The following is a 26411-nucleotide window of genomic DNA, read 5'->3' on the forward strand; positions in this document are numbered from 1 at the left end:
GCGCACCTTCTTACATACGTCACATACTGTCACGTGTGCAACGTCATACGCTCTCACGGAGCAGACAGGTAGCGGCATGGTAACGTTAGCTGTGGTGCTAGTGGTAATACGAGAGAAAGAAGGTGCCAATCTAGTAACAAATGAAGGAAGAATTAATTCCCAAGAAAAACAGCAGGGGGTCCATCGTCTGGCGGTGGTTTGGCTTCAACGGGAAGATGTTGAACAGACAACCGTAATACTGTATGTCAAGTATGCGGCAAAAGCGTTGCTACAAAAAGTAGCAGCACTGCTAATATGTAGCATCATTTGAAATGTCACCCGCTAGAGAATGAGGAGTGCTTGAAACTCCGCATGTCAACATCTCGGCCGGTGCCACACCCACAAACTATCCAAGCAACCATTTCCAGATCAACACCGTATGAAACAAATAGTCAACAACAGAAGGAGATAACGTCCGCAGGAACCTACCACATAGTGAAGGACATACACTATTTGATTTCCTTCTATGCAGCTCATTTTTATTTGACACTTATTGAAATATCTTGTGTGACATCATGCACAAAAGTGCACTTTATTTGTTTTAAACTATTGTAGTGGCCTTCTGTACAAAAAGTGCACTTTAATTTAGTGTTGTTTTGATATGTCATCTTAGTGACATCATGCACAAAAGTCCACTAATAGCTTGTTTTAAAATGTCTGACAATCTTGCACTTTCTGTTTTGAAATGACATGAATGTTTGTGCCACTGCTTAATAACTGTTTAATAAATACACTTTTGCTAAATTGACTTAGTTGTGGTTTCCCTCTCTGCATGAAAGTTTAAAAGTAGCATATATTAATGCAGTATGAAGAATAATGTTTTAATGTAGACACATAGAATCATCATACTGCTGTGATTATATGCATCAAGTGTTCATTCAAGGCTAAGGCAAAATATCCACATATATATGGTGTATCGTGACATGGCCTAAACATATCCACATATATATGGAGTATCGTGATATGGACTAAACATATCCACATATACAGGTAAAAGCCAGTAAATTAGAATATTTTGAAAAACTTGATTTATTTCAGTAATTGCATTCAAAAGGTGTAACTTGTACATTATATTTATTCATTGCACACAGACTGATGCATTCAAATGTTTATTTCATTTAATTTTGATGATTTGAAGTGGCAACAAATGAAAATCCAAAATTCCGTGTGTCACAAAATTAGAATATTACTTAAGGCTAATACAAAAAAGGGATTTTTAGAAATGTTGGCCAACTGAGAAGTATGAAAATTAAAAATATGAGCATGTACAATACTCAATACTTGGTTGGAGCTCCTTTTGCCTCGATTACTGCGTTAATGCGGCGTGGCATGGAGTCGATGAGTTTCTGGCACTGCTCAGGTGTTATGAGAGCCCAGGTTGCTCTGATAGTGGCCTTCAACTCTTCTGCGTTTTTGGGTCTGGCATTCTGCATCTTCCTTTTCACAATACCCCACAGATTTTCTATGGGGCTATGGTCAGGGGAGTTGGCGGGCCAATTTAGAACAGAAATACCATGGTCCGTAAACCAGGCACGGGTAGATTTTGCGCTGTGTGCAGGCGCCAAGTCCTGTTGGAACTTGAAATCTCCATCTCCATAGAGCAGGTCAGCAGCAGGAAGCATGAAGTGCTCTAAAACTTGCTGGTAGACGGCTGCGTTGACCCTGGATCTCAGGAAACAGAGTGGACCGACACCAGCAGATGACATGGCACCCCAAACCATCACTGATGGTGGAAACTTTACACTAGACTTCAGGCAACGTGGATCCTGTGCCTCTCCTGTCTTCCTCCAGACTCTGGGACCTCGATTACCAAAGGAAATGCAAAATTTGCATGGTTGGGTGATGGTTTGGGGTGCCATGTCATCTGCTGGTGTCGGTCCACTCTGTTTCCTGAGATCCAGGGTCAACGCAGCCGTCTACCAGCAAGTTTTAGAGCACTTCATGCTTCCTGCTGCTGACCTGCTCTATGGAGATGGAGATTTCAAGTTCCAACAAGACTTGGCGCCTGCACACAGCGCAGAATCTACCCGTGCCTGGTTTACGGACCATGGTATTTCTGTTCTAAATTGGCCCGCCAACTCCCCTGACCTTAGCCCCATAGAAAATCTGTGGGGTATTGTGAAAAGGAAGATGCAGAATGCCAGACCCAAAAACGCAGAAGAGTTGAAGGCCACTATCAGAGCAACCTGGGCTCTCATAACACCTGAGCAGTGCCAGAAACTCATCGACTCCATGCCACGCCGCATTAACGCAGTAATTGAGGCAAAAGGAGCTCCAACCAAGTATTGAGTATTGTACATGCTCATATTTTTCATTTTCATACTTTTCAGTTGGCCAACATTTCTAAAAATCCCTTTTTTGTATTAGCCTTAAGTAATATTCTAATTTTGTGACACACGGAATTTTGGATTTTCATTTGTTGCCACTTCAAATCATCAAAATTAAATGAAATAAACATTTGAATGCATCAGTCTGTGTGCAATGAATAAATATAATGTACAAGTTACACCTTTTGAATGCAATTACTGAAATAAATCAAGTTTTTCAAAATATTCTAATTTACTGGCTTTTACCTGTATATGGTGTATCGTGACATGGACTAAACATATCCACATATATATGGTGTGTCGTGACATGGCCTAAACATATCCACATTTATATGGTGTATCGTGACATGGAATAAAAATATCCACATATATATGGTGTATGGTGACATGGCCTAAACATATCCACATATATATGGTGTATCGTGACATGGCCTAAACATATCCACATATATATGGTGTATCGTGACATGGCCTAAACATATCCACATATATATGATGCATCGTGACATGGCCTAAACATATCCACATATATATGGTGTATCGTGACATGGACTTAACATATCCACATATATATGGTGTATCGTGACATGGACTAAAAATATCCAAAAATAGAGATATTAATAAAAGTCCATATCGCCCAGCCCTACTTAGAATGCGATTTTTTTTTAAATTATATATCCACCATCATGTCTTTTATAATGATTGTGAACGATAGAACAATTCCCCAAAAAAGTGCAGTTCCCCTCTAAATTCCAATGATTAGATTTAAGACTTGAAGTGTATGAGCATGAAGTGATGAAGCCTACTTGGATGAGTCTTCTAAGACAAAGTGAACAGTCCAGTTGTGATGGATTGAATGCCCTGAGAATAAAATGATATGTGCTTACTTGGACTGTGATGAAGCTGTGAGGACTCAGGTGCTTTGTCTTCATGCTCTTCAGTCTTCACAGAGACAACAGTCAGTGGAAACTTGCTGACATCATCCTCCTCCTGCCCTACAACACACTCTCCCTCCTCTTCCTCTTTCATGTGTGGATCCTCCTCTTCCTCTTTAATGTGTGTATCCTCCTCTTCCTCTTTTATGTGGGTGGGCTGTGGATCCTCCTCTTCCTCTTTAATGTGGGTGGGCTGTGGATCCTCCTCTTCCTCTTTAATGTGTGGATCCTCCTCTTCCTCTTTAATGTGGGTGGGCTGTGGATCCTCCTCTTCTTCTTTAATGTAGGTTGGCTGTGGATCATCCTCTTCCTCTTTAATGTGAAGGGGCTGTTGAGCGTCTGTTTGGTAAATAAGTAAATAAGATAAAGAGAGAATATAAATAGTTTTGGACTGACACTGTTAACACAATGACATTATTTGTGTTCTTTCGTGTGTTGTGTTAAAAGTGTGTAGCAAAACAACCAATAAAAACACGGGAAATACTTCCTTTTGTCCCAGCCACTAAAATTAATTCAAAAGTGAGTACAAAAACAGACTTGGAAATTTGATGAGGAGCAAGTTTTTTTTATAAGTACAAGACAGCATTGATTGAGGCATTCTTAACTTTACACTCACTGATATAAAGTGTGTAAATATTTTATTCTGTATACGGTCTATGACACCTAAACTTTATCTCTAAACTTAACCATAATTTGTGGTGTAAAATGACGTCTGGAACTCAAGATAGTTCCACGTCTGAGAACGCCACCGACGGATAATCCTTGATATTACTCAACAAATCTTAAGGGATCTATTCCGTTTCATAATTAGATTTTTTTCTCGTATCTGCTTTTCGCAGGAAGAACTCGGCCAGGGGTGTTTAAACTAATTTTAGATGGGGGGCCACATGGAGAAAGATCTACTCCAAGTTGGCCGGACTGGTAAAATCACGGCAAGATAACGTAAAAATAAAGACAACTGCAGATTGTTTCCTTTGTATAAAAATAGAACAAACACATTCTGAAAATGTATAAATCATGTTGGTTTTTTTTTTACATACAATAGTATTCTATCTTTAGTTGTCCTTTTTTACACTTTCAGAATCAATTATGTGATAATGTTCATCAGTCAACTCATTGGTGTTCATTTTCAATCGATCAAGATAAATAAATAATATCAAAATCAAATTACAGGATGTTATTGATGTAGTTTGCTCATTTTCTGCGACTGGTGCGCTAACATCATGTGTTTTAGTTGTGTTTTACATATGTAGCATAATCTACAAAGATAAAAAGAATTGCTATTGCGACATCTAGAGGACACATTTAGAACAGCAGTTTATTTCATTCAAAAATGTTGACTCATTTTTGTACTTAGCAAATTCATCCCGTCTCATTCACTCATTCACACAGTGATGGCGGGATCTGCCATGCAAGGCGCTTACCACGACCCATCAGGAGCAAGGGTGAAGTGTCCTGCTCAAGGACACAACAGACGTGACTAGGTTGGTAGAAGGTGGGGATTGAACCAGGAACCCTCAGGCACGGCCACTCTACCAACCACACCACTAGCCTTCTACCATCAACCTGCCTACTAGCCTTCCACCATCGGCCTGCTTGCTAGCCTTCCACCGTCGACCTGTCTACCAGCCTTCCACCATCGACCTGCCTGCTAGCCTTCCACCATCGACCTGCCTGCTAGCCTTCCACCATTGACCTGCCTGCTAGCCTTCCACCATCGACCTGCCTACTAGCCTTCCATCGACCTGCTGCTTGCCTCCAGCCATTGGCTTCGTCTACAGGCTTCCACCCGTCGGCCTTGGTTGCTAGTCTTCAGCCCTGTCTGCTAACATCTTCAAAAGTGGTAAAACAAGTGTAACTTCTCCTCTCACTATGTCACAAATTATTATATTGTGTTTTATACTTTTGTGTGGTTTTACTGGTGTCCCAAATGGGTCTGGTCACCCCCACTCACAAGCTATGCTACTTCAAGATGCACAGTTTGACATATTTGATAATTTGACATTTCATCATAGTGGCAGCTACAAAATAACCTCGGCCTTATCTCAGTTGAAGATTTTTGTGACTTTGGACAAAACAAAATGGCTGCATACTATGGTAGAGTCCATTCATTCTTATTGTTTCCTTGTTTTGAGAGATCACGTCAACATTACTGCATCCTCCCCTATTGTGAGCACTTACTTTCACAGATTAAAGACCGACTCAAAAGATCGTAACTTTAAGCGCAAATGTTTAGTTATATTATTGTTATTGCTCTCAGGGAATGTTGAGACTAATCCAGGCCCTGATACACCTACACAATGTTTTACACCTGCAGATTTTAAAACTAGATCTGGTCTTGGGATTATTCATATCAATGTTCGGCGTTTACTCTCTAAACTGGATATGATAAAGATCTGGATGAACTCAACAAATGTTGATATTGTAGTCTTATCTGAAACTTGGCTTAAGCAATCTGTGCTTGATAAAGATATTTACATTCATGGCTATAATGTCTATCGTACTGACCGACAAAGAAAAGGTGGTGGAGTGGCCATATATATTAAGCAGAGGTTTGATGTTAAATTAGTGCTCTCTGAATCAGTAAGTAAAGAACTTGAACTGTTAGCACTTGAAATTGAATTAGCTAGAAATCACCACATTATGGTAGTGGGGTGTTATAGGCCTCCATCTGCCCTTAGTAATTCCCTATCTACTCTTGTGAAGCTTCTGTCTCAACTGAAATACAAGGAAATAGTGATTTGAACTGGGACTGGCTCACATCTGTGTCCGACTCCTTGAAAGCACAGTGTGAATCTCTAAATTTAACACTATTAATTAACTCAGCTACAAGACCTAATCCTAAATGCCCTCAAAAAGCTACACTCATTGACTTTATTCTAACAAATATGCCCTTTAAATGTGTTGCATCTGGTGTTTTCCCTAATGATGTGAGTGATCATTGTGTGATTGCAGTAGTGCGAGACACAAGGATTCCTAAAAGCAAGCCTCGTCTTCTTGAAAAACGTAATATGAAATTACTTGAGACGCAAGCTTTTTTACATGACTTGCATCTTTTTAATTGGGATAGAATTGCTCTTTTTGATAATGTTGAACTGGCTTGGAAATATTTTCACGAAAACTTCTTGAGTATAGTGAAAAAACATGCCCCTTTTAGGAAATGTAGGGTTAAAGGACGTGACAATCAGTGGTTTACATCGGACCTGTCAGATGTATTGCATGAGCGTAATGCTGCTTGGGCCAGGGCACGCAAGTCAGGGTTGGAAGCAGATTGGTTGAATTTTAGACAATTAAGGAATCAATTTACCTCTCTCCTTCGGAAAGTCAAATCAGAATTTTATTTCTCCACAACAATTGAAAACCTCAAACACCCAAAGAAGTTTGGGAAAATCATCAAATCTTTGTCCGCCTGCTGTAATTCAGTCAATCTCCCACCTAGTATACTTGTTGATGGTGTCAGAGTAAGTGACAGAAGAGAAATGGGTAGTCATTATAATAATCATTTTATTTCCTCTGGTTTTCTCAATAATTCTGACAACTTTACTGAAGTTCCGCTAACTCCGGAAAGAACCGTTGAAAATACCCAGGTTTTTAACTTCACGCCCTTTACCACAACAGAGGTAATGAGGGCTCTAAAACAACTTAAACCTAGAAAGCCAGCTGGCTCAGATAAATTAGAGCCGCTCTTTTTAAAGTTGGCAGCTGAAATTATAGCTGGACCACTGACTCACATTTTTAATTTTACTCGAATTTCAAATGAAATCCCCCCGGATTGGAAATATGCCCTTGTAATCCGCCTATTAAAAGGAGGTGACCCTCCATCCATCCATCCATCTTCTTCCGCTTATTCGAGGTCGGGTCGCGGGGGCAGCAGCCTAAGCAGGGAAGCCCAGACTTCCCTCTCCCCAGCCACTTCGTCCAGCTCCTCCCGGGGGATCCCGAGGCGTTCCCAGGCCAGCCGGGAGACATAGTCTTCCCAACGTGTCCTGGGTCTTCCTCGTGGCCTCCTAGTAATCTAAATGATTACAGACCGATCTCTAAACTCTCTGTTCTGGCAAAAGTGCTTGAATCCCTTATCAGTGAACAGATAAAATAATTTTTGGACACCAACTTTATTCTGTCACCATTTCAGTCAGGTTTTGGCAGAAATCCCAGTACTGTTACTGCTGCTATGAAGTTTATAAATGATGTAACTGAAGCTCTTGACAAGAAGCAGTGCTGTCTGTCCCTCTTTATTGACTTTTCAAAGGCATTTGATACTGTTGATCATGTCATTTTAATCAAACGTCTTTCAGCTATTGGTTTTTCTCAGCAAGCATTTGGATACTTTGCAAATGACCTCACAAGTAGAACTCAGGCTGTTCAGATAGAAGGTTCCTTCTCGGACGTACTGCAAGTGGAAAAGGGTGTCCCTCAAGGTTCTGTGTTGGGCCCATTATTAATTAATAATCTTGGACAGAATATTCTGAACTCAACTTTCCATTCCTACGCTGATGATACTGTCATATACTGCACAGCACCCACTCCTGCTGAGGCCTTTAAATATCTACAACAAGCATTTGACAGAGTACAAGAACAACTTTGCTATCTTCAACTGCTTTTAAATGCAGAGAAAACTAAGTGTATGTTCTTTACCACGTCAAAAACTGTAAGATCAGCACTGTGTGAGAACATTTGAACAAGAAATGGGCAACAAATTGTGTTAGTATCTGCTTTTAAATATTTAGGATTTTAATTGATGACCACTTGAGTTTTAAGGAGCACATTCAGTATGTTGCAAAAAAAACCTGAAACTTTTACTGGGATTTTATTATAGAAACAAGTCTTGCTTTTCTTTTACTGTGAAACAGAAATTGGTGGAAACAACAAATGTACATGTTATTGACTATGGAGATGTGTTGTACATGAATGCTACTGCTGGTTGTCTCCACAAGCTGGATAGTGTGTACCACGGGGCACTGAGATTCATCACTAACTTACTCACCATTGTGTGTTATACTCAATGGTTAACTTACTCACCATTGTGTGTTATACTCAATGGTTAACTTACTCACCATTGTGTGTTATACTCAATGGTTAACTTACTCACCATTGTGTGTTATACTCAATGGTTAACTTACTCACCATTGTGTGTTATACTCAATAGTTAACTGGACATCTTTATGTGCTCGACGCCTCAATCATTGGTATGTGTTCATCTACAAAACCATTCTGGGTATCACCCCATCTTATCCGTCTTGTATTTTAACAAAGAAACAAGGAAGTCACAATCTTCTTTCAATGAATGTTCTGCAATTTGTCGTCCCCAAAGTAAGAACTGAACTGGGCAAGAAAGCATTTAGGTTTTCAGCAGCGAAGGCTTGGAATAACCTACAATCCAATATTCAACTTCAAACCCTTGTTACATGACATGAGTTTAAAGCTTCTGTGAAAGGATTGCAGTCTACCTTCTCTGTATGCACATGTGTTATGTCAGCAAGTTTTAATGTTGTACATTTAATGTTTTATGTGTTGTTTACTGTTTTAATGTAACCTTGCTGCTGCCCTCTTGGCCAGGTCTCCCTTGGAAAATAAATATTTGATCGCAATGGGATTTTACCTGGTTAAATAAAGAAAAAGAAAAAAGAAAAAAAAAACAGCTGTTTATTTGAAGTCTTAAAGAAGTCAGCTATGTGTGCAGTGCAAGGTGAAATGCAGTTATGTCATCTTCTTGTCAATAACACACACATCAAACTTTTGCATGTTGTTGCTTCCTTATTTGTTATTATTCAAAGCTGATTTTAATGTGTAGCAGCGGCAGCTGAACTCAATGTGACAACGTGTCATAGTTACGTCAGTCAGCTGGAATTAAAAATACAAATAGTTGTGTCCTTAGTCCAGAATCTTCACGGTCCTCATGGAGGACATAATTAGGAACCAGTACTAAAAAAATGGTACTTGGTATACATCCCTAATCTTCACCACTAAACCTTTGAAATATGCTGACATATGTGCTGCTAAAGGTAAATAAACAGTAGCCATATTGAATGTTTGCCTTCATTTGACCAGGTGAGGTAAGGAGGACGGCCTCTAGGTCACATGGTTACACCCCAGCAATTACACTGTTGATGATTGATGAGCATTTATTTTTAAATGGACGTGTTAAAAAGCAAGTATATCTCCATCTTTAGTCATAAATGTGGCCCCCGGATGAACATGTGTCACAAACATTGTATTAGATGATATGTGGATGTTGTGCTTACTTGGACTGTGATGAAGCTGTGAGGACTCAGGTGCTTTGTCTTCATGCTCTTCAGTCTTCACAGAGACGACAGTCAGTGGAAACTTGCTGACTTCATCCTCCTCCTGCCCTACAGGACACTCTCCCTCCTCTTCCTCTTTCATGTGTAGATCCTCCTCTTCCTCTTTCATGTAAGGGTGCCGTGGATCCTCCTGCCTCAAAGAGGAGCCCCCCTGCTGCTGAAGGGCACGTTCTTCTTGACAAGCGTTCATCTGTTGGACGTCTGCAAGACAACACAAACAAACAGATGTGACAAATATTTTTTAGTCTATCAAATATAATATTTTTTCCATGAAGTACATGTTTGTGTACTTATGGACTAAGTACATCATATCAAAAGATGATTCTTAGTTTTTATTCTAATTTGGGTCCAATAAGCCCAAATAGCAAAGAGAAATAAAAAAATCATGTAAACAAACAGCTTGGGCTTTAAGAGGTTAAGTCAGTCTGCACGTATAAAAGTTTCATTGTGCTGCAGCATCGAGTGACGCCAACTTGCTCCTCCCACTACCAACCTACCAGCCAACCTTGATGTGCACCTCCAAAATAGTCTGACCTCACGTCAACGATGACCAGGACTGCAGAGCTGTGATTAGTTTGCTTTACTTTTACACGCAATATCCTCTCCTCGTTCTTCTTTCTGCGAAAGCAACATTCTTAAAACCAACAGAAGTGCAGCGAAGCACGTGTAACAAGTACCAGCGAGTGTGGCCGTGCAATAGTATGTTGGTCGAACCTCACTCACACCTTAAGAAATGTGCTGGCGTGAGAATATACATACACTATATTGCCAAACGTATTTGGCCACCCATCCAAATGATGAGAATCAGGTGTCCTAATCACTTATAAAATCAAGCACTTAGGCATGGAGACTGTTTCTACAAACATTTGTGAAAGAATGGGCCGCTCTCAGTGATTTCCAGCGTGGAACTGTCATAGGATGCCACCTGTGCAACAAATCCAATCATGAAATTTCCTCGCTCCTAAATATTCCAAAGTCAACTGTCGGCTTTATTATAAGAAAAGTGAAGAGTTTGGGAACAACAGCAAGTCAGCCACCAAGTGGTAGGCCACGTGAACTGACAGAGGTCAGCATAGTGCAAAGACTTTCTGCACAGTCAGTTGCTACAGAGCTCCAAACTTCATGTGACCTTCCAATTAGCCCACGCACAGTACGCAGAGTGCTTCATGGAATGGCTTTCCATGGCCGAGCAGCTGCATTTAAGCCATACATCACTAAGTCCAATGCAAAGCGTGGGATGCAGTGGTGTAAAGCATGTCACCACTGGACTCTAAAGCAGTAGAGACGCCTGGAGTGATGAATCACGCTTTTCCATCTGGCAACCTGATGGACGCTACATTTCGGACTGCATTGTGCCGAGTGTGGAATTTGGTGGAGGAGGAATTATGGTGTAAAGTTGGTTTTTCAGGAGTTGGGCTTGGCCCCTTAGTTCCAGTGAAAGGAACTTTGAATGCTCCAGGATACCAAAACATGTTGGACAATTCCATGGGATGGCACTTCAAGTTCTTATGTGAGTAAAGGCAGGTGGCCAAATACTTTTGGAAAGATATATATATATATATATATATATATATATATATTTTTTTTTTTTTTTTTTGAGAATATTTGGGTACCTCATGATTCGATTACAAACAAAATATTGATGCATGTTCAATTTGTGTACAGTATATTAAAGCCATTTTTATTATTTAACATTTATCCATCCATCTTCTTCCGCTTATCCGAGGTCGGGTCGCGGGGGCAGCAGCCTAAGCAGGGAAGCCCAGACTTCCCTCTCCCCAGCCACTTCGTCCAGCTCCTCCCGGGGGATCCCGAGGCGTTCCCAGGCCAGCCGGGAGACATACTCTTCCCAACGTGTCCTGGGTCTTCCTCGTGGCCTCCTACCGGTCGGACGTGCCCTAAACACCTCCTTAGGGAGGCGCTCGGGTGGCATCCTGACCAGATGCCCGAACCACCTCATCTGGCTCCTCTCGATGTGGAGGAGCAGCGGCTTTACATTGAGCTCCCCACAGATGACAGAGCTTCTCACCCTATCTCTAAGGGAGAGCCCCGCCACCCGGCGGAGGAAACTCATTTCGGCCGCTTGTACCCGTGATCTTGTCCTTTCGGTCATAACCCAAAGCTCATGACCATAGGTGAGGATGGGAACGTAGATCGACAGGTAAATTGAGAGCTTTGCCTTCCGGCTCAGCTCCTTCTTCACTACAACGGATCGATACAGCGTCCGCATTACTGAAGACGCCGCACCGATCCGCCTGTCGATCTCACGATCCACTCTTCCCTCACTCGTGAATAAGACTCCGAGGTACTTGAATTCCTCCACTTGGGGCAAGATCTCCTCCCCAACCTGGAGATGGCACTCCACCCTTTTCCGGGCGAGAACCATGGACTCGGACTTGGAGGTGCTGATTCTCATCCCAGTCGCTTCACACTCAGCTGCGAACCGATCCAGTGAGAGCTGAAGATCCTGGCCAGATGAAGCCATCAGGACCACATCATCTGCAAAAAGCAGAGACCTAATCCTGCAGCCACCAAACCGGATCCCCTCAACGCCTTGACTGCGCCTAGAAATTCTGTCCATAAAAGTTATGAACAGAATCGGTGACAAAGGGCAGCCTTGGCGGAGTCCAACCCTCACCGGAAACGTGTCCGACTTACTGCCGGCAATGCGAACCAAGCTCTGACACTGATCATACAGGGAGCGGACCGCCACAATCAGACAGTCCGAAACCCCATACTCTCTGAGCACTCCCCACAGGACTTCCCGAGGGACACGGTCGAATGCCTTCTCCAAGTCCACAAAGCACATGTAGACTGGTTGGGCAAACTCCCATGCACCCTCAAGGACCCTGCCGAGAGTATAGAGCTGGTCCACAGTTCCACGACCAGGACGAAAACCACACTGTTCCTCCTGAATCCGAGGTTCGACTATCCGGCGTAGCCTCCTCTCCAGTACACCTGAATAGACCTTACCGGGAAGGCTGAGGAGTGTATTTAACATTTATTTCATTAAATATTTACTTACATATATAATATATATATAATCATTTACAATTGTGCAAATAGTGTATTCGTAATAACAAGCATCAGTTGATTGAATTTTCATATGTCCGCCCGAATGCAGCTGAGATAGGCTCCAGGACCCCCCCATCCCAAAAAAAAGACAAGCGGTCGGAAAATGGATGGATGGATGTTATCAAGGTAATAGAAGTGCGTGCAAACAACATAATTTGTATTTATTGCTAATAAAGTTAGCACCAACACAAAGTAGACTACTGCAATGTATGTGTAATACATTATATTACACTGTCATAATAATAATAATAATGTTAATGTTTATCCTGTAAAGCGTCTTTGAGTACACTGAAAAGTGCTATACCAAATAAAATGTTTTATTATTATTATTATACCATGTGACTTATTCCAGACTTAAATTACGAGACGTTCGTTCCTTTCTAGTAACAAATGTTTAATGATGTTAAGCGTGACTGTACTATACAGCAAAAAAACAGTTAAGGAATTAAATAAGTCAATATAATTGTCATAGAGAACATATAAAATACACTCCTCAGACGCTCGCATTTGCTACAAAGGCCTGCTAGCTGGCTAACGCTAGCACGTTAGCTTCGAACAACATATCAGGTAAATAATATAAACATATATAATGTATATTACCTCATAAGCCGCATGTACAAGAGAGGAGTGGAATATATTCTTCTTATTGTTACACCAGCAACTCTTAAATGGCACTTTCTGTTGTTCTGTGGCTGGGCGAAGGAAGTGTGCACCACTCACTATTGTCCCAGTGAAACACGTGTTTGGACAACATTTGTTCCGCGGTTGAGAACACCTCGATGACGTCACACAGGAGGAAGAACAAAACAAGATGGCGTCTGACGGAGAATACCTTGTTTTGGTTATTATGCTTTCTTGGTCTTAATTACAACGTCCATGTGCACATGTATGTCGTTTAACAGAGTCATTGTTTGTATGCGGATACATTAGTCTGAGTGCACTTTGACCTGCTAGCCTAGCCTGCTGCTTAGCTTAGCTTGTTAGCTGCTAACAAAGAGAGGCGGAAGTGATCGACACATCAAAGCAGAGATCCAATGTAAGTGTAAAGTGTTATTATTGTGTGAACATGTCTACATTAAGTAGAGATCCAATGTAAGTGTAAAGTGTTATTATTGTGTGAACATGTCTACATTAAGTAGAGATCCAATGTAAGTGTAAAGTGTTATTATTGTGTGAACATGTCTACATTAAGTAGAGATCCAATGTAAGTGTAAAGTGTTATTATTGTGTGAACATGTCTACATTAAGTAGAGATCCAATGTAAGTGTAAAGTGTTATTATTGTGTGAACATGTCTACATTAAGTAGAGATCCAATGTAAGTGTAAAGTGTTATTATTGTGTGAACATGTCTACATTAAGCAGAGATCCAATGTAAGTGTAAAGTGTTATTATTGTGTGAACATGTCTACATTAAGTAGAGATCCAATGTAAGTGTAAAGTGTTATTATTGTGTGAACATGTCTACATTACAAATGATGTGAGTGAATCAGCGACTAACTGCTGCCATTGAAGAAATATTTGTAATGTTAGGAAAAAACAAAAGACAATAGCAGAGTATGAGGAGGAACTTTGTCCAAAAAAAGAGGAGAAGGAGCGACAACATCAACTACTGGACGCTTTTTTCAAGAAACATCAAGTTGTGTTACAAATCCATCCATCCATCCATCCATCCATCCATTTTCTCCTGCTTATCCGAGGTTGGGTCGCAGGGGCAGCAGCCTAAGCAGGGAAGCCCAGACTTTCCTCTCCCCAGCCGCTTCCTCCAGCTCTTCCCGGGGGATCCCGAGGCGTTCCCAGGCCAGCCGGGAGACATAGTCTTCCCAACGTGTCCTGGGTCATCCCCGTGGCCTCCTACCGGTCGGACGTGCCCTAAACACCTCCCTAGGGAGGCGTTCGGGTGGCATCTGGACCAGATGCCCGAACCACCTCATCTGGCTCTTCTCCATGTGGAGGAGCAGCGGCTTTACTTTGAGCTCCTCCCGGATGAAAGAGCTTCTCACCCTATCTCTAAGGGAGAGCCCCGCCACCCGGCGGAGGAAACTCATTTCGGCCGCTTGTACCCGTGATCTTGTCCTTTCGGTCATGACCCAAAGCTCATGACCATAGGTGAGGATGGGAACGTAGATCAACCGGTAAATTGAGAGCTTTGCCTTCCGGCTCAGCTCCTTCTTCACCACAACGGATCGATACAGCGTCCGCATTACTGAAGACGCTGCACTGATCCGCCTGTCGATCTCACAATCTACTCTTCCCTCACTCGTGAACAAGACTCCAAGGTACTTGAACTCTTCCTCTTGGGGCAGGGTCTCCTCCCCAACCCGGAGATGGCACTCCACCCTTTTCCCGGGCGAGAATCTTGGACTCGGACTTGGAGGTGCTGATTCTCATCCCCCTGAAGATCCTGGCCAGATGAAGCCATCAGGACCACATCATCTGCAAAAAGCAAAGACCTAATCCTGCAGCCACCAAACCAGATCCTCTCAACGCCTTGACTGCGCCTAGAAATTCTGTCCATAAAAGTTATGAACAGAATCGGTGCCTTGGCGGAGTCCAACCCTGACTGGAAACGTGTCCGACTTACTGCCGGCGCAATGCGGACCAAGCTCTGACACTGATCATACAGGGAGCAGACCACCACAATCAGACAGTCCGATACCCCATACTCTGTGAGCACTCCCCACAGGACTTCCCGAGGGACACGGTCTAATGCCTTCTCCAAGTCCACAAAGCACATGTAGACTGGTTGGGCAACCTCCCATGCACCCTCAAGGACCCTGCCGAGAGTATAGACCCGGTCCACAGTTCCACGACCAGGATGAAAACCACACTGTTCCTCCTGAATCCGAGGTTCGACTATCCGGTCTAAACTCCTCTCCAGTACACCTGAATAGACCTTACCGGGAAGGCTGAGGATGCTTATACATATTGACACAAATATAATAAAAACACTAACCTTAGGACGGATGCTTTTGCAATTGTTCGATTTGATCTTTCACAACACCTAGTGGCCACAATAATTCATTAGTCAAGCTCATGGCGTAGAAAGTTGAACTATGCGGACACCTTTGTTACTGGATACTTTCTATCCGACTTCTGTTTTGGAGAATTTGTGTACGTATTAAGCAACTATAATTATTTGATATGCTTAAATGTGCTGTTTTAGCTTAGCTGTTGTGTAGCTGCTAGTTCCTACAGCAGGTGTGTCCAAAGTGCAGCCCATAGCTATGTTTTTAACCGACAACTGGGAGTGTTGAAAATGTGGTGTTTGCGTGTCGGTCCAATCAGCGGCAGCTACGCCCTGTTTCGTCATTGGACCTAAGTCTTTGGCTTGGTAGGCGGGTACGAGCCTACCAAGCCAGGTGGTACGAGCACGAGCATGGAGGAGCCTTTGTAGTGGTGTCGCAGCTTGGTGGTCGTGTCATCAGGTAACACCAGGAAGGTTCCTTCTGCTTTTTTCTCCCTGGACTCTGACTTCATATCTGGTGTTGTCCTTCAGACCTGGGCCAAGAAGCCACGTAAACCGTGGCAAGAATGTGGGCGATAAGAGTGTATGTGCGTGGGCATGAACTTGCACCCAGTTTCAACTGGAACTCAGGACATATGATTAGTTGCACGGCCTATTCTAATCTATATTAAACATTTCTTAATCACTTCATCCTTCATTATCTTAATTATATCCCAACTTTAGCTACCTGTAAAAATGAGTGACTTATTCTAGTCCATTTGTAAATAAATAGTTTTCCTAAATTATAGTCTCCTCACTTTAACCAGACAGTCATTAGGACAAAAGACCCTGCGAGGACTTTGCCCTTTAAAAGGGAAAGCCCGAAAAAGGACAGTAAAAAGATAAATTCATCACATTTGCTATTAGGCATTTTATTATTAATGTATTTTTGTGACGACCGGGGCGCATTGTGATGCGGGGTTCGTTCTCTCAGGAATGCAGACGGGCGTCAGACACAGCGTGCAGGTAAGAAGGTATTTATTTAATAAATAAGTTATACTGGAACAAAGAAAAGGGTGCTCATAGCACATAAGGCAAAAACTAAAAGAGCTAGCATGGGAGCTAGAAGGTCAAAACTAAGGAAGATAAGCGTGGAAGCTAACAGGTACCGAGCCAGAACAAAAGTCGTCAACTGTTGCATGAAAACAAACTCAGGTGTACAAAACAGGTACTCAAGGAGTCCAAAACTAACCCAAAACACAAGTCTCTTGAAAACGTAAACAAAAAATATGATCCGGGCAGCGGCTCATAACAGTACCCCCCCCTTAAGGGACAGATTCCAGATGTCCCCTAGAAAAACTAAAACCCCCCCAACTATAACAAAGTTCAAGAGTCAAGGGAAGGTGGAGGGAGGATTTGGCGGAGGGTCGCCAGGTCACATGTCCCCGAATCCACCGGGGACGAGTCAGGTGGCGGCGGCGAATGGAACGCCGCTGCCGGAGGCGAGGCGGTCGACCACGGAAAGGCCACATTTGTGGCTGCCGAGAAGGTGGGCGTGAGTGGCGCCAGAAGTTCAGCAGCCGGAGAGTTCTGCGACTACGTCTCGGGTGTCGCTGCTGTTTGCGCCACTGGCGTCCATACGCTAACGTCCGAGAGCGCCGCTTGCGCCGCCAGAACACCCGAGGTCGCTGAGACGACGAGGAGAGAGCAGACCTCGCCGTGGAAGCAGGAGGAAGCGTCGTCGTCGCCGTGGAAGCAGGAGGAAGCGTCGTCGTCGCCGTGGAAACAGGAGGAAGCGTCGTCGTCGCCGTGGAAAGAGGAAGCGTCGTCGTCGCCGTGGAAACAGGAAGCGTCGTCGTCGTCGTGGAAACAGGAAGCGTCGTCGTCGCCGTGGAAACAGGAAGCGTCGTCGCCGCCGTGGAAACAGGAAGCGTCGTCGCCGTGGAAACAGTAAGCGTCGTCGTCACCGTGGAAACAGGAAGCGTCGTCGTCGCCGTGGAAACAGGAGGCGTCGTCGCCGTGGAAACAGGAGGCGTCGTCGCCGTGGAAACAGAAGGCATCGTCGCCGTGGAAACAGAAGGCGTCGTCGCTGTCGGCGTGGGCAGAGCAGGCGGCTCGTCTGTCGGCGTGGGCGGAGCCAGAGGCGGAGCAGGCGGCTCGTCTGTCGGCGTGGGCGGAGCCAGAGGCGGAGCAGGCGGCTCCTCCGTCGGCGTGGGCAGAGCCAGAGGCGGAGCAGGCGGCTCGTCTGTCGGTGTGGGCGGAGCCAGAGGCGGAGCAGGCAACGGAGTATCTGCGGGTGGTGGATGTCTCAGCTGGACTGCTGGGTTGGCCGTAGGGGGAATCATCACCTGCAGCGCGGAGAGTATACTGCCCAGCTGTCTCTCCAAAACATCAAGGCGGGCGTCTTGGCGTTCCGCCATGGCATTGACGCAAGCCCCAAGAACGCCAAACTGTTCCTCCTGTTGTCCAAGTTGTTTGGCCTGTTGGTGCAATGCCCTTTTTACTTGGTCAGTCACTGCGGGGTCTCGTGTGCTTTGCAGCGATGGAGCAGGAGGTGGAGAGGATGGTGTTTGCAGGACCACCAGGGTTGATGGTGGCGTCAGAGTGGCAGGCGTCCGGGCTGTCGTTGTCGTGGAAACAGGTGCTGGTGCGGAAACCAGACTTGGATTCAGTGCTGGTGCGAGAACCAGCCTTGGAGCAGGTGCTGGGCGTGACTTTGGCGGAGGTGGCCTGGCCGGGGGTTGCGGCTTAGCATGCCGAAGGTCTGGTGGCGGAGGCCGGCATGGAGTTTTGGGCTTGGCTGGGCGCAGCTGTGCCCGCCCACTAGCAAAGCACCCAGTACTAGCCCCCCCCTCAAGAAGTGGATCCCAGACGCGTCTTGTGCAGTCTGGAAAAGTCTTTAGGGGTGGGAGGGAGGAGGTGAGGAGGTGGGTAGGCTCCTCCCCTTTTGATTGTCCAAATTGACTATTCTGCTATTCAATAGTGGACTGTAGGGACGACCAGGAGGGAGAAAACAGAGGAGTGGGCGGAGCTTGAGCCATAGGGGGTGGGGCTTGAAAACCAGAATGTGACTGGTACTGACTAGACTTATAATTAACAAAAATGTCCTGATAGTATTTAATTGTTGAATTAAAGTCATTTGGAGGCGGCTGACAGAAAGAATTGACTGAATTAAAAAAAATGTCTTCGTCTATGACATCATCACCAGTGGACAGGATGACATCATCCGCGCGGGTCTCCAGCTGACTGACAGCCCAATCAGTGAACTGTTTGGCAAAGTGAGTGATGGGATTACCAAACATCGGCGGAGGGGAATCCTGGGCTGCTTGGCTGTGTTCCGGAGGGAAGAATTGCGGGGGTGGCGCGTCTCTGTCCCGAGCTGAAGCCGTTTTGTGCGACTTCCGCCTTCGCTGACGCGTGCGAGCGGGCTGAGAGCGGACCTCCCCGGGCCAGATGGAGTTGATCGGGACCAGAACACCTCCAGGTCCCCATATCATCTCGTCATCTGGATTGCAGCGGAGCGTCTCTGCCTCCATCGCTCGGAGGACCATCCACGCACCTTCTTCATCCACCTCAGTCATGCCCGATGCGAAAGAACTCTTTGCTTGCCTCGTACTGTGACGACCGGGGCGCATTGTGATGCGGGGTTCGTTCTCTCAGGAATGCAGACGGGCGTCAGACACAGCGTGCAGGTAAGAAGGTATTTATTTAATAAATAACTTATACTGGAACAAAGAAAAGGGTGCTCATAGCACATAAGGCAAAAACTAAAAGAGCTAGCATGGGAGCTAGAAGGTCAAAACTAAGGAAGATAAGCGTGGAAGCTAACAGGTACCGAGCCAGAACAAAAGTCGTCAACTGTTGCATGAAAACAAACTCAGGTGTACAAAACAGGTACTCAAGGAGTCCAAAACTAACCAAAAACACAAGTCTCTTGAAAACGTAAACAAAAAATATGATCCGGGCAGCGGATCATAACAATTTTGTTCTTGTTACTTGGGGCAGTATAACTCGGTTGCTAGGGTGGCCGTGCCAGCAACTTGAGGGTTCCAGGTTCGATCCCAGCTTCTGCCATCGTAGCTGTTGTGTCCTTGGGCAAGACATTTTACTCACCTGCTCCCAGTTAACATTGGTTTAAATGTAACTTAGGTATTGGGTTTCACTATGTAAAGCGCTTTGAGTCACTAGAGAAAAGCGCTATATAAATATAATTCACTTCACATGATATCTTGTTGTTCTATTTTCTCATTTCAAGGGGAACTGCACTTTTTGGAATCATTCACAGTCCCTATGTAAGTTAAAGTAAAGGTCCCAACGGTAGTCCCACACCAGGTGTGGTGAAATGATCCTCTGCATTTGACCCATCCCCAAGTTCACCCCCTGGGAGGTGAGGGCAGCGGAGGCCGCGCTCGGGAATCATTTGGTGATTTAACCCCCAACCCTTGATGCTGAGTGCCAAGCAAGGAGGCAATGGGTCCCATTTTTATAGTCTTTGGTATGACTTGGCCAGGATTTGAACTCACAACTTTCCAGTGTCAGGGCAGACACTCTAACCACAAGGCCACTGAGCAGGTCGATGGTTAATGCATCCTCAATAGAAAATAAACCTTAGCAAAAGTTAGCTAACAATTGAGTCATTGGTAGCCGCTCTATTCTGCCTATAAAGTGCTCTAAATAACATCCTAAAACCTTCAACATTTTAAATACACACTGTAAGTATATATGTAATGTAGTAACATTCTTAATAACATGTCATATTTACATATCTTGCTCATTTTAAGCATACAATGTCTGCTCTCACTGGGATGCCGACTGATGGGATGTTCATATCTTCCCGTTTAGATGAAGAATTAATCCTCACAAAGGGTTAAAAAAGGGTGGGTGCAAAAGAGCATATTTTCGTGTTTTTCTTGCCATCTTCAGGTCTAAGTTGGATGTCAAAGTTGACCAAGTTCTTGGTTTATGTCCACAACCTTCTACTACATAAATGAGAAGAATGATTTATAATCTAGAATTAGCTTTCACCATCTTAGAGGCGATAAAGCAGCTCAGTATGTCAATATAGCAACATAAGCTAGTTATTTCTGTTATCAATGCACCGCTAAAAGTAGGTCCTTAACGTTAGCGCTTATAATAACAATATCGCTAATACTTGGTTATTATTCAGGTCACAAAATGTAAATGGAGTATTGTTGGCAGTTTTTGGATGGTTATTTGGAGGACTTTGTGGGTCTAATAGAGGAGCTCCCATTGACTCCAATGTTAGCTGATTTTTGCTTACGTTTTTTTACTAATTATAATTCATGAAAATGAAAAACATATGTCTTATATAAGGATTGTGAATGATAGGCGACATTTTAAAAAAGTGCAGTTTCCTTTGAATTTGTCAGATAAGTAAACAGTCCTTCAAATTAAAGATGAAAAAGGTTGTTTATAGATATTATCCACAATGAAGTTACAGTAAAAACTAAGCACACAAGGGAAAGTACATTCATATACACATGAAGTACACATATGTGTAAGAATCATGTTAACCACCAGAATATCGTCTCGTTCTCCTAAAGCCAATATCGAATATCCTTTGGTGAGCTGACCGTATCGTCACACCCCTAGTTTAATAGCACACCAACCCCATGACATGACACTTCCACGTGATATAGAACAGTAGTACCACATTTTAAACGTACACACACATCTGAAGAATGTAAAAAATAAATATATTTGGTGGGCCAAACAAAATGACTCGGCGAACCAATGTTTGGTTTGGGCGATATGACCTCAAATCTATATCCTAATAACAATATATGTCACCATATATCATTTGGTATATGATTGATAATAGAAGAATTTCAAAGCGGGTTACTAAAGCTCCTAATTTGGCAGCTGACATATGCAGTAACCTATTGTGTCATTTCTAATTGTATTATTTTGTCCAAACAATTATTATTAATGTACTTGTTTATTTACTGTTAATATCTGGTTACTTTCTTTGAGAAAATAATACTGGAAATGATCAATCAATCAATCAATCTTTATTTATATAGCCCTAAATCACAAGTGTCTCAAAGGGCTGCACAAGCCACAACGACATCCTCGGTACAAAGCCCACATACGGGCAAGGAAAAACTCACCCCAGTGGGACGTCGATGTGAATGACTATGAGAAACCTTGGAGAGGACCGCATATGTGGGTAACCCCCCCCCTCTAGGGGAGACCGAAAGCAATGGATGTCGAGTGGGTCTGACATAATATTGTGAGAGTCCAGTCCATAGTGGATCCAACATAATAGTAAGAGTCCAGTCCATAGTGGGGCCAGCAGGACACCATCCCGAGCGGAGACGGGTCAGCAGCGTAGAGATGTTCCCAGCCGATGCACAGGCGAGCGGTCCACCCCGGGTCCCGACTCTGGACAGCCAGCACTTCATCCATGGCCACCGGACCTGTGCCCCCCTCCCCTCAAGGAAAAGGGGAGCAGAGGAGAAAAGAAAAGAAACGGCAGATCAACTGGTCCAACAGGGGGGCTATTTAAAGGCTAGAGTATACAAATGAGTTTTAAGATGGGACTTAAATGCTTCTACTGAGGTAGCATCTCTAATTGTTACCGGGAGGGCATTCCATAGTACTGGAGCCCGAATAGAAAACGCTCTATAGCCCGCAGACTTTTTTTGGGCTCTGGGAATCACTAATAAGCCGGAGTTCTTTGAACGCAGATTTCTTGCCGGGACATATATATATGATGTAATATTTTACTGCATATTTCAGCAACTAAATTAGGAGCCTGTGTAGCCTGTTTTAAAATGGTTCTATTAGTAATTCTATATGAAATAATATATCACAAAATCAATTTTAAACCATATCGTCCATCCATAGTAAAAAGTCCTGTCGTCCTGGTTTGTTTTTATTGTCCTGTGCATAATGTTGTAAAGAGCAGCGTGTTTGTGCGTCACTGAGATTTCAAGACAGTTCATACGAGAACTTGTTTTTCCTAAGTGCATGTAAAAGTACTGAATGCATTGTGTGACTGAACAGAGATGGTGTGTTTGTCTTGCAGACGTCTGTGAAGAACATCTTCACCCTGAGCAACAGCAGTGGAGCTTCAGGATGGAGCCACAGCCCTCCCACATTAAGAAGGAAGAGGAATACCCACTGATCCCTCATTTTAAAAAGGAAGTGCAGGACCCACTGACACCCCATTTTAAAGAGAAAGCGGTGGACCCACTGAGCCCTCACATTAAGGACGAAGAGGAGGAACACAGCATCAGTCAGGAGGGAGAGCATCTTGAAGGACTGGAGGAGGTTGATGTCACCAAGATGCCAGTGACTGGTGTCCCTGTGAAGAGTGAAGATGATGAGGTCAAAGGTGAAAGTGAGGAGAAGAGAGAGGCGGAGCCTCCAAGCAGCAGCTCAACACAACACATGACAACAGAAGCTGATGGAGACCACTGTGGAGGATCACAAGCAGACAAGATCTTAGCTCCACTATCAGATAGTGAGGACACAACGTCACACTCTCCTGACACTGATGATGAAGACTCTAAAGATGATGCAACATGTCACACTGACAACACTCACTTCACATGTTCTCACTGTCACAAAACTTTTAAATACCATAGTGATTTCAAAGCACACATGAGAACACACACTTGGGAAAAAACGTTTTCATGTTCATTCTGCGGTAAAGATTTTACTCATAGGCACGATTTGAAAACACACATGAGAATACACACTGGAGAAAAACCTTTTTCCTGCTCAGAATGTGGTAAAAGTTTTGTAACAAATCAAAGTTTAAAAGCACACATGGGAACACACACTGGAGAAAAACCTTTTTCATGTTCAATCTGCGGTAAAGGTTTAACTCATAGGCAACATTTAAAAGTACACATGACAATACACACTGGAGAAAAACCTTTTTCCTGCTCAAAATGTAGTAAAAGTTTTGTAACAAATCAAAGTTTAAAAGCACACATGGGAACACACACTGGAGAAAAACCTTTTTCATGTTCAATCTGCGGTAAAGGTTTAACTCATAGGCAACATTTGAAAGTACACATGAGAATACACACTGGAGAAAAACCTTTTTCCTGCTCAGAATGTGGTAAAAGTTTTATAATAAATCAAAGTTTAAAAGCACACATGAGAACACACACTGGAGAAAAACCTTTTTCATGTTCAATCTGTGGTAAAGATTTTACACACAGGCCACATTTGAAAGTACACATGAGAACACCCACTGGAGAAAAACCTTTTTCATGTTCAATCTGCCATAAAGATTTTACTCAAAGGGAGCATTTCAAAACACACATGAAAACACACACTGGAGAAAAACCTTTTTCATGTTCAATCTGCTGTAAAGATTTTACTCGCAGGGACTATTTCAAAACACACATGAGTACACACACTGGAGAAAAACCTTATACATGTTCAGTATGTTGTAAAAGTTTTGCACAAAGTCCGCATTTGAAAAGACACATGAGTACACACACTGGAGAAAAACCTCATACATGTTCAGTATGTGGTAAAAGTTTTGTACAAAGTCCGCATTTGAAAAGACACATGAGAACACACACTGGAGAGAAAGTGTTGAGTTGCAGTGTGTGTGGTGAAAGATTGTCTTCTAAGTACCAGTGTAAGAAACACAAGTGTGCTGGTGAGAACAGCAGCAGCAAATGAAGATGCAGGATTTGTAATAAGCTGTCTAAACTTTAACTTTGACTTTCTAACAACATCAGCACATATATTCTAACATTTATAGATTAGATATTGTAGATTATTGCTTTTTTTCAGTCAAGTACACGTTTTAATATAGAACATTGTGTACTTTCATTTAAAAATGAACACAACACTTTGACTGTAAAGGTGAGAATAAACAGGACAAAACATGTTACAAATACTTTTTATGTGTATGGAAATATTCAGAAATATTTTTTAACTATTAATGATGTTATAGATGAACTCCTTTATATGATGTACATATTTGTTTTACATGTGTTCATACCTTTGCTTTTGAGTACACATAAATCCCTCTTAGTTCATATTTACTGGTTCACATCTGAAACATCTTCTGGACCACTTCTGGAAGCATATTATTATTTACTTTATACATCATTTGAACACTTGTGTTTTATACAATTTTAAAATGTGTGAATTTATGAATCATTTGTTGGGTCTCAATAATCCATTCTTTTAATTACCTTTATTACTCTCTTTTGTAATATGAATATTGTTTTATATGTATGTCCCCTTTATGCAATATGTAGATTAGAGAAAATGGCAACATTATATGTGGAAGGTTATGAAGGATAGTTTTGTTTTTAATAATCTACATTTCTAATTAAAAAACTACACATGACAATTGTTTTTTAAAGTTGTTTTTTCCCCCCTTTTTTAGAATCCCTCAAACATTATCAATCTCAGAAAACATGGGAAAGTATCATGAGTGTAATATTTATTTTGTTATTTTTCTCTTTCCTAATGCTACTGTTGTTTCAATACATTGCTAAATATTTGATTATTTTTACGAAAATAAGTTCTTTGTCTTTGTTTTGAAAATGTAAAATGGACAAGTTTACTTTTATTTTCAGAATAAGTAAATAGTATATAATAAAATAGTTGTACCGGGGAGCATAGACATGTTCTAAGGGTAGGCAGCATGGAGCGCTACTGCCTACTGGCGCTGACGAGACGCGGGGCCGCCATCTTGGAGTGGTGATCAGTGCAATTCATTTGGCAGGAGCAATGAACATTTCATTCATCTTACCTCACTGAATACCACTGATTTTCACACGCTTTTTTGTCATACGTGCAGCTATGATAAAGGACACATGTTTTATTATTCATAGTTTGCTTAACAGTAATAGAATATTCTTATGTGCTATAAGTGAGCAGACCTGCCAGATCAAAACTGGGAATATAATCCCAGAGAAGGGTCACGTATTTTGAAGTTGAAGAAAGAATATGATGAGGTTATATATACATGCTACATAAACAATGTATGAATACATTAGATATCTATATATCTTATAGACTGTATCTCTGTTGCTGCAGCAGCACAGAGTTTATTCTCTCTTGACATTTTGTATTGATATTTTCTATTACATTCTTCCCTTAAATGATCATGTTTACAGTTATTGTTTTATATGTATTTTTGATGTATGTCGCTTTGGATAAAAGTGTCTGCCAAATACTTCAACATAAACAAATATAAACACCTGAAAGTCTTTATATCAGCTAAAACCACCAATCTGTTTCACTGGATTCAGAATAAAAGCAAATTCTGTTTTACCCAACAATGTTAGTATTTGAATATTGTTACTTGAAGCTAGACTAAATGTAGACTTGTATAATACTGTACAGCCACTGTCCATCTGATTGTCTAGTTAGCTAACATATATTATCCCCCCCTACACCATACTTGCCAACCCTCACGATATTCCCGGGAGACTCCCGAATTTCAGCGCCTCTCCCGAAAACCTCCCGGGACAAATATTCTCCCGATTTTCTCCCGATTTTTAGCCGGAGCTGGAGGGGGCGTGGACCTGAGTGACGAGTCGACAGCCTGTTCTCACGTCCGCTTTTCCACAATATAAACAGCGTGCCTGCCCAATCACGTTATAACATCTAGGGCTTTTAGAGAGTGCACAACTGCGCACACAACGGGAGACGAAGCAGAAGAACAAGGAAGATACAGCCATGGCGTGTTGGAGACGCCGACGACGAGTAAGATGAAGAAATACGCTTGTAAGTTCCAAAACAAATGGAATCAAGAATTTCAGTTTATCCAGGACAGTT

General features: G+C 42.7%; 2 protein-coding genes across 3 annotated transcripts in view; one reads left to right on the forward strand and one right to left on the reverse strand.

Annotated features, from left to right (window-relative positions):
- Positions 1-3157: 3157 nt before the first annotated feature.
- Positions 3158-26411, reverse strand: part of LOC133570623 (uncharacterized) — a 102049-nt gene continuing 78795 nt past the window's right edge. The window contains exons 1-3 of one of the 2 annotated variants that reach the window (XM_061923312.2): positions 13279-13406; positions 9544-9804; positions 3158-3640 (exon numbers count right to left, since the gene is read on the reverse strand). In XM_061923312.2, the coding sequence (XP_061779296.1) occupies positions 3186-3640; positions 9544-9793 (705 nt within the window). In that variant the 5' untranslated portion in view covers positions 9794-9804; positions 13279-13406 and the 3' untranslated portion in view covers positions 3158-3185. Of the gene's footprint in view, positions 3641-9543; positions 9805-13278; positions 13407-26411 lie in introns of those variants that run through there. The other variant, XM_072916620.1, reaches the window with a different exon arrangement.
- Positions 23385-24965, forward strand: LOC133570602 (uncharacterized). The gene has a single exon (XM_061923284.2). The coding sequence runs from the start codon at positions 23421-23423 to the stop codon at positions 24291-24293; it is 873 nt and encodes a 290-aa protein (XP_061779268.2). The 5' UTR covers positions 23385-23420; the 3' UTR covers positions 24294-24965.

The sequence above is a fragment of the Nerophis lumbriciformis genome, linkage group LG28 (assembly GCF_033978685.3).
Source record: "Nerophis lumbriciformis linkage group LG28, RoL_Nlum_v2.1, whole genome shotgun sequence".
Taxonomy (NCBI): domain Eukaryota; kingdom Metazoa; phylum Chordata; class Actinopteri; order Syngnathiformes; family Syngnathidae; genus Nerophis; species Nerophis lumbriciformis.

Coding starts and splice junctions, on each gene's coding strand:
- LOC133570602 (XM_061923284.2), top strand. CDS start 23,421: ATGGGAACACACACTGGAGAAAAACCTTTTTCATGTTCAATCTGCGGT.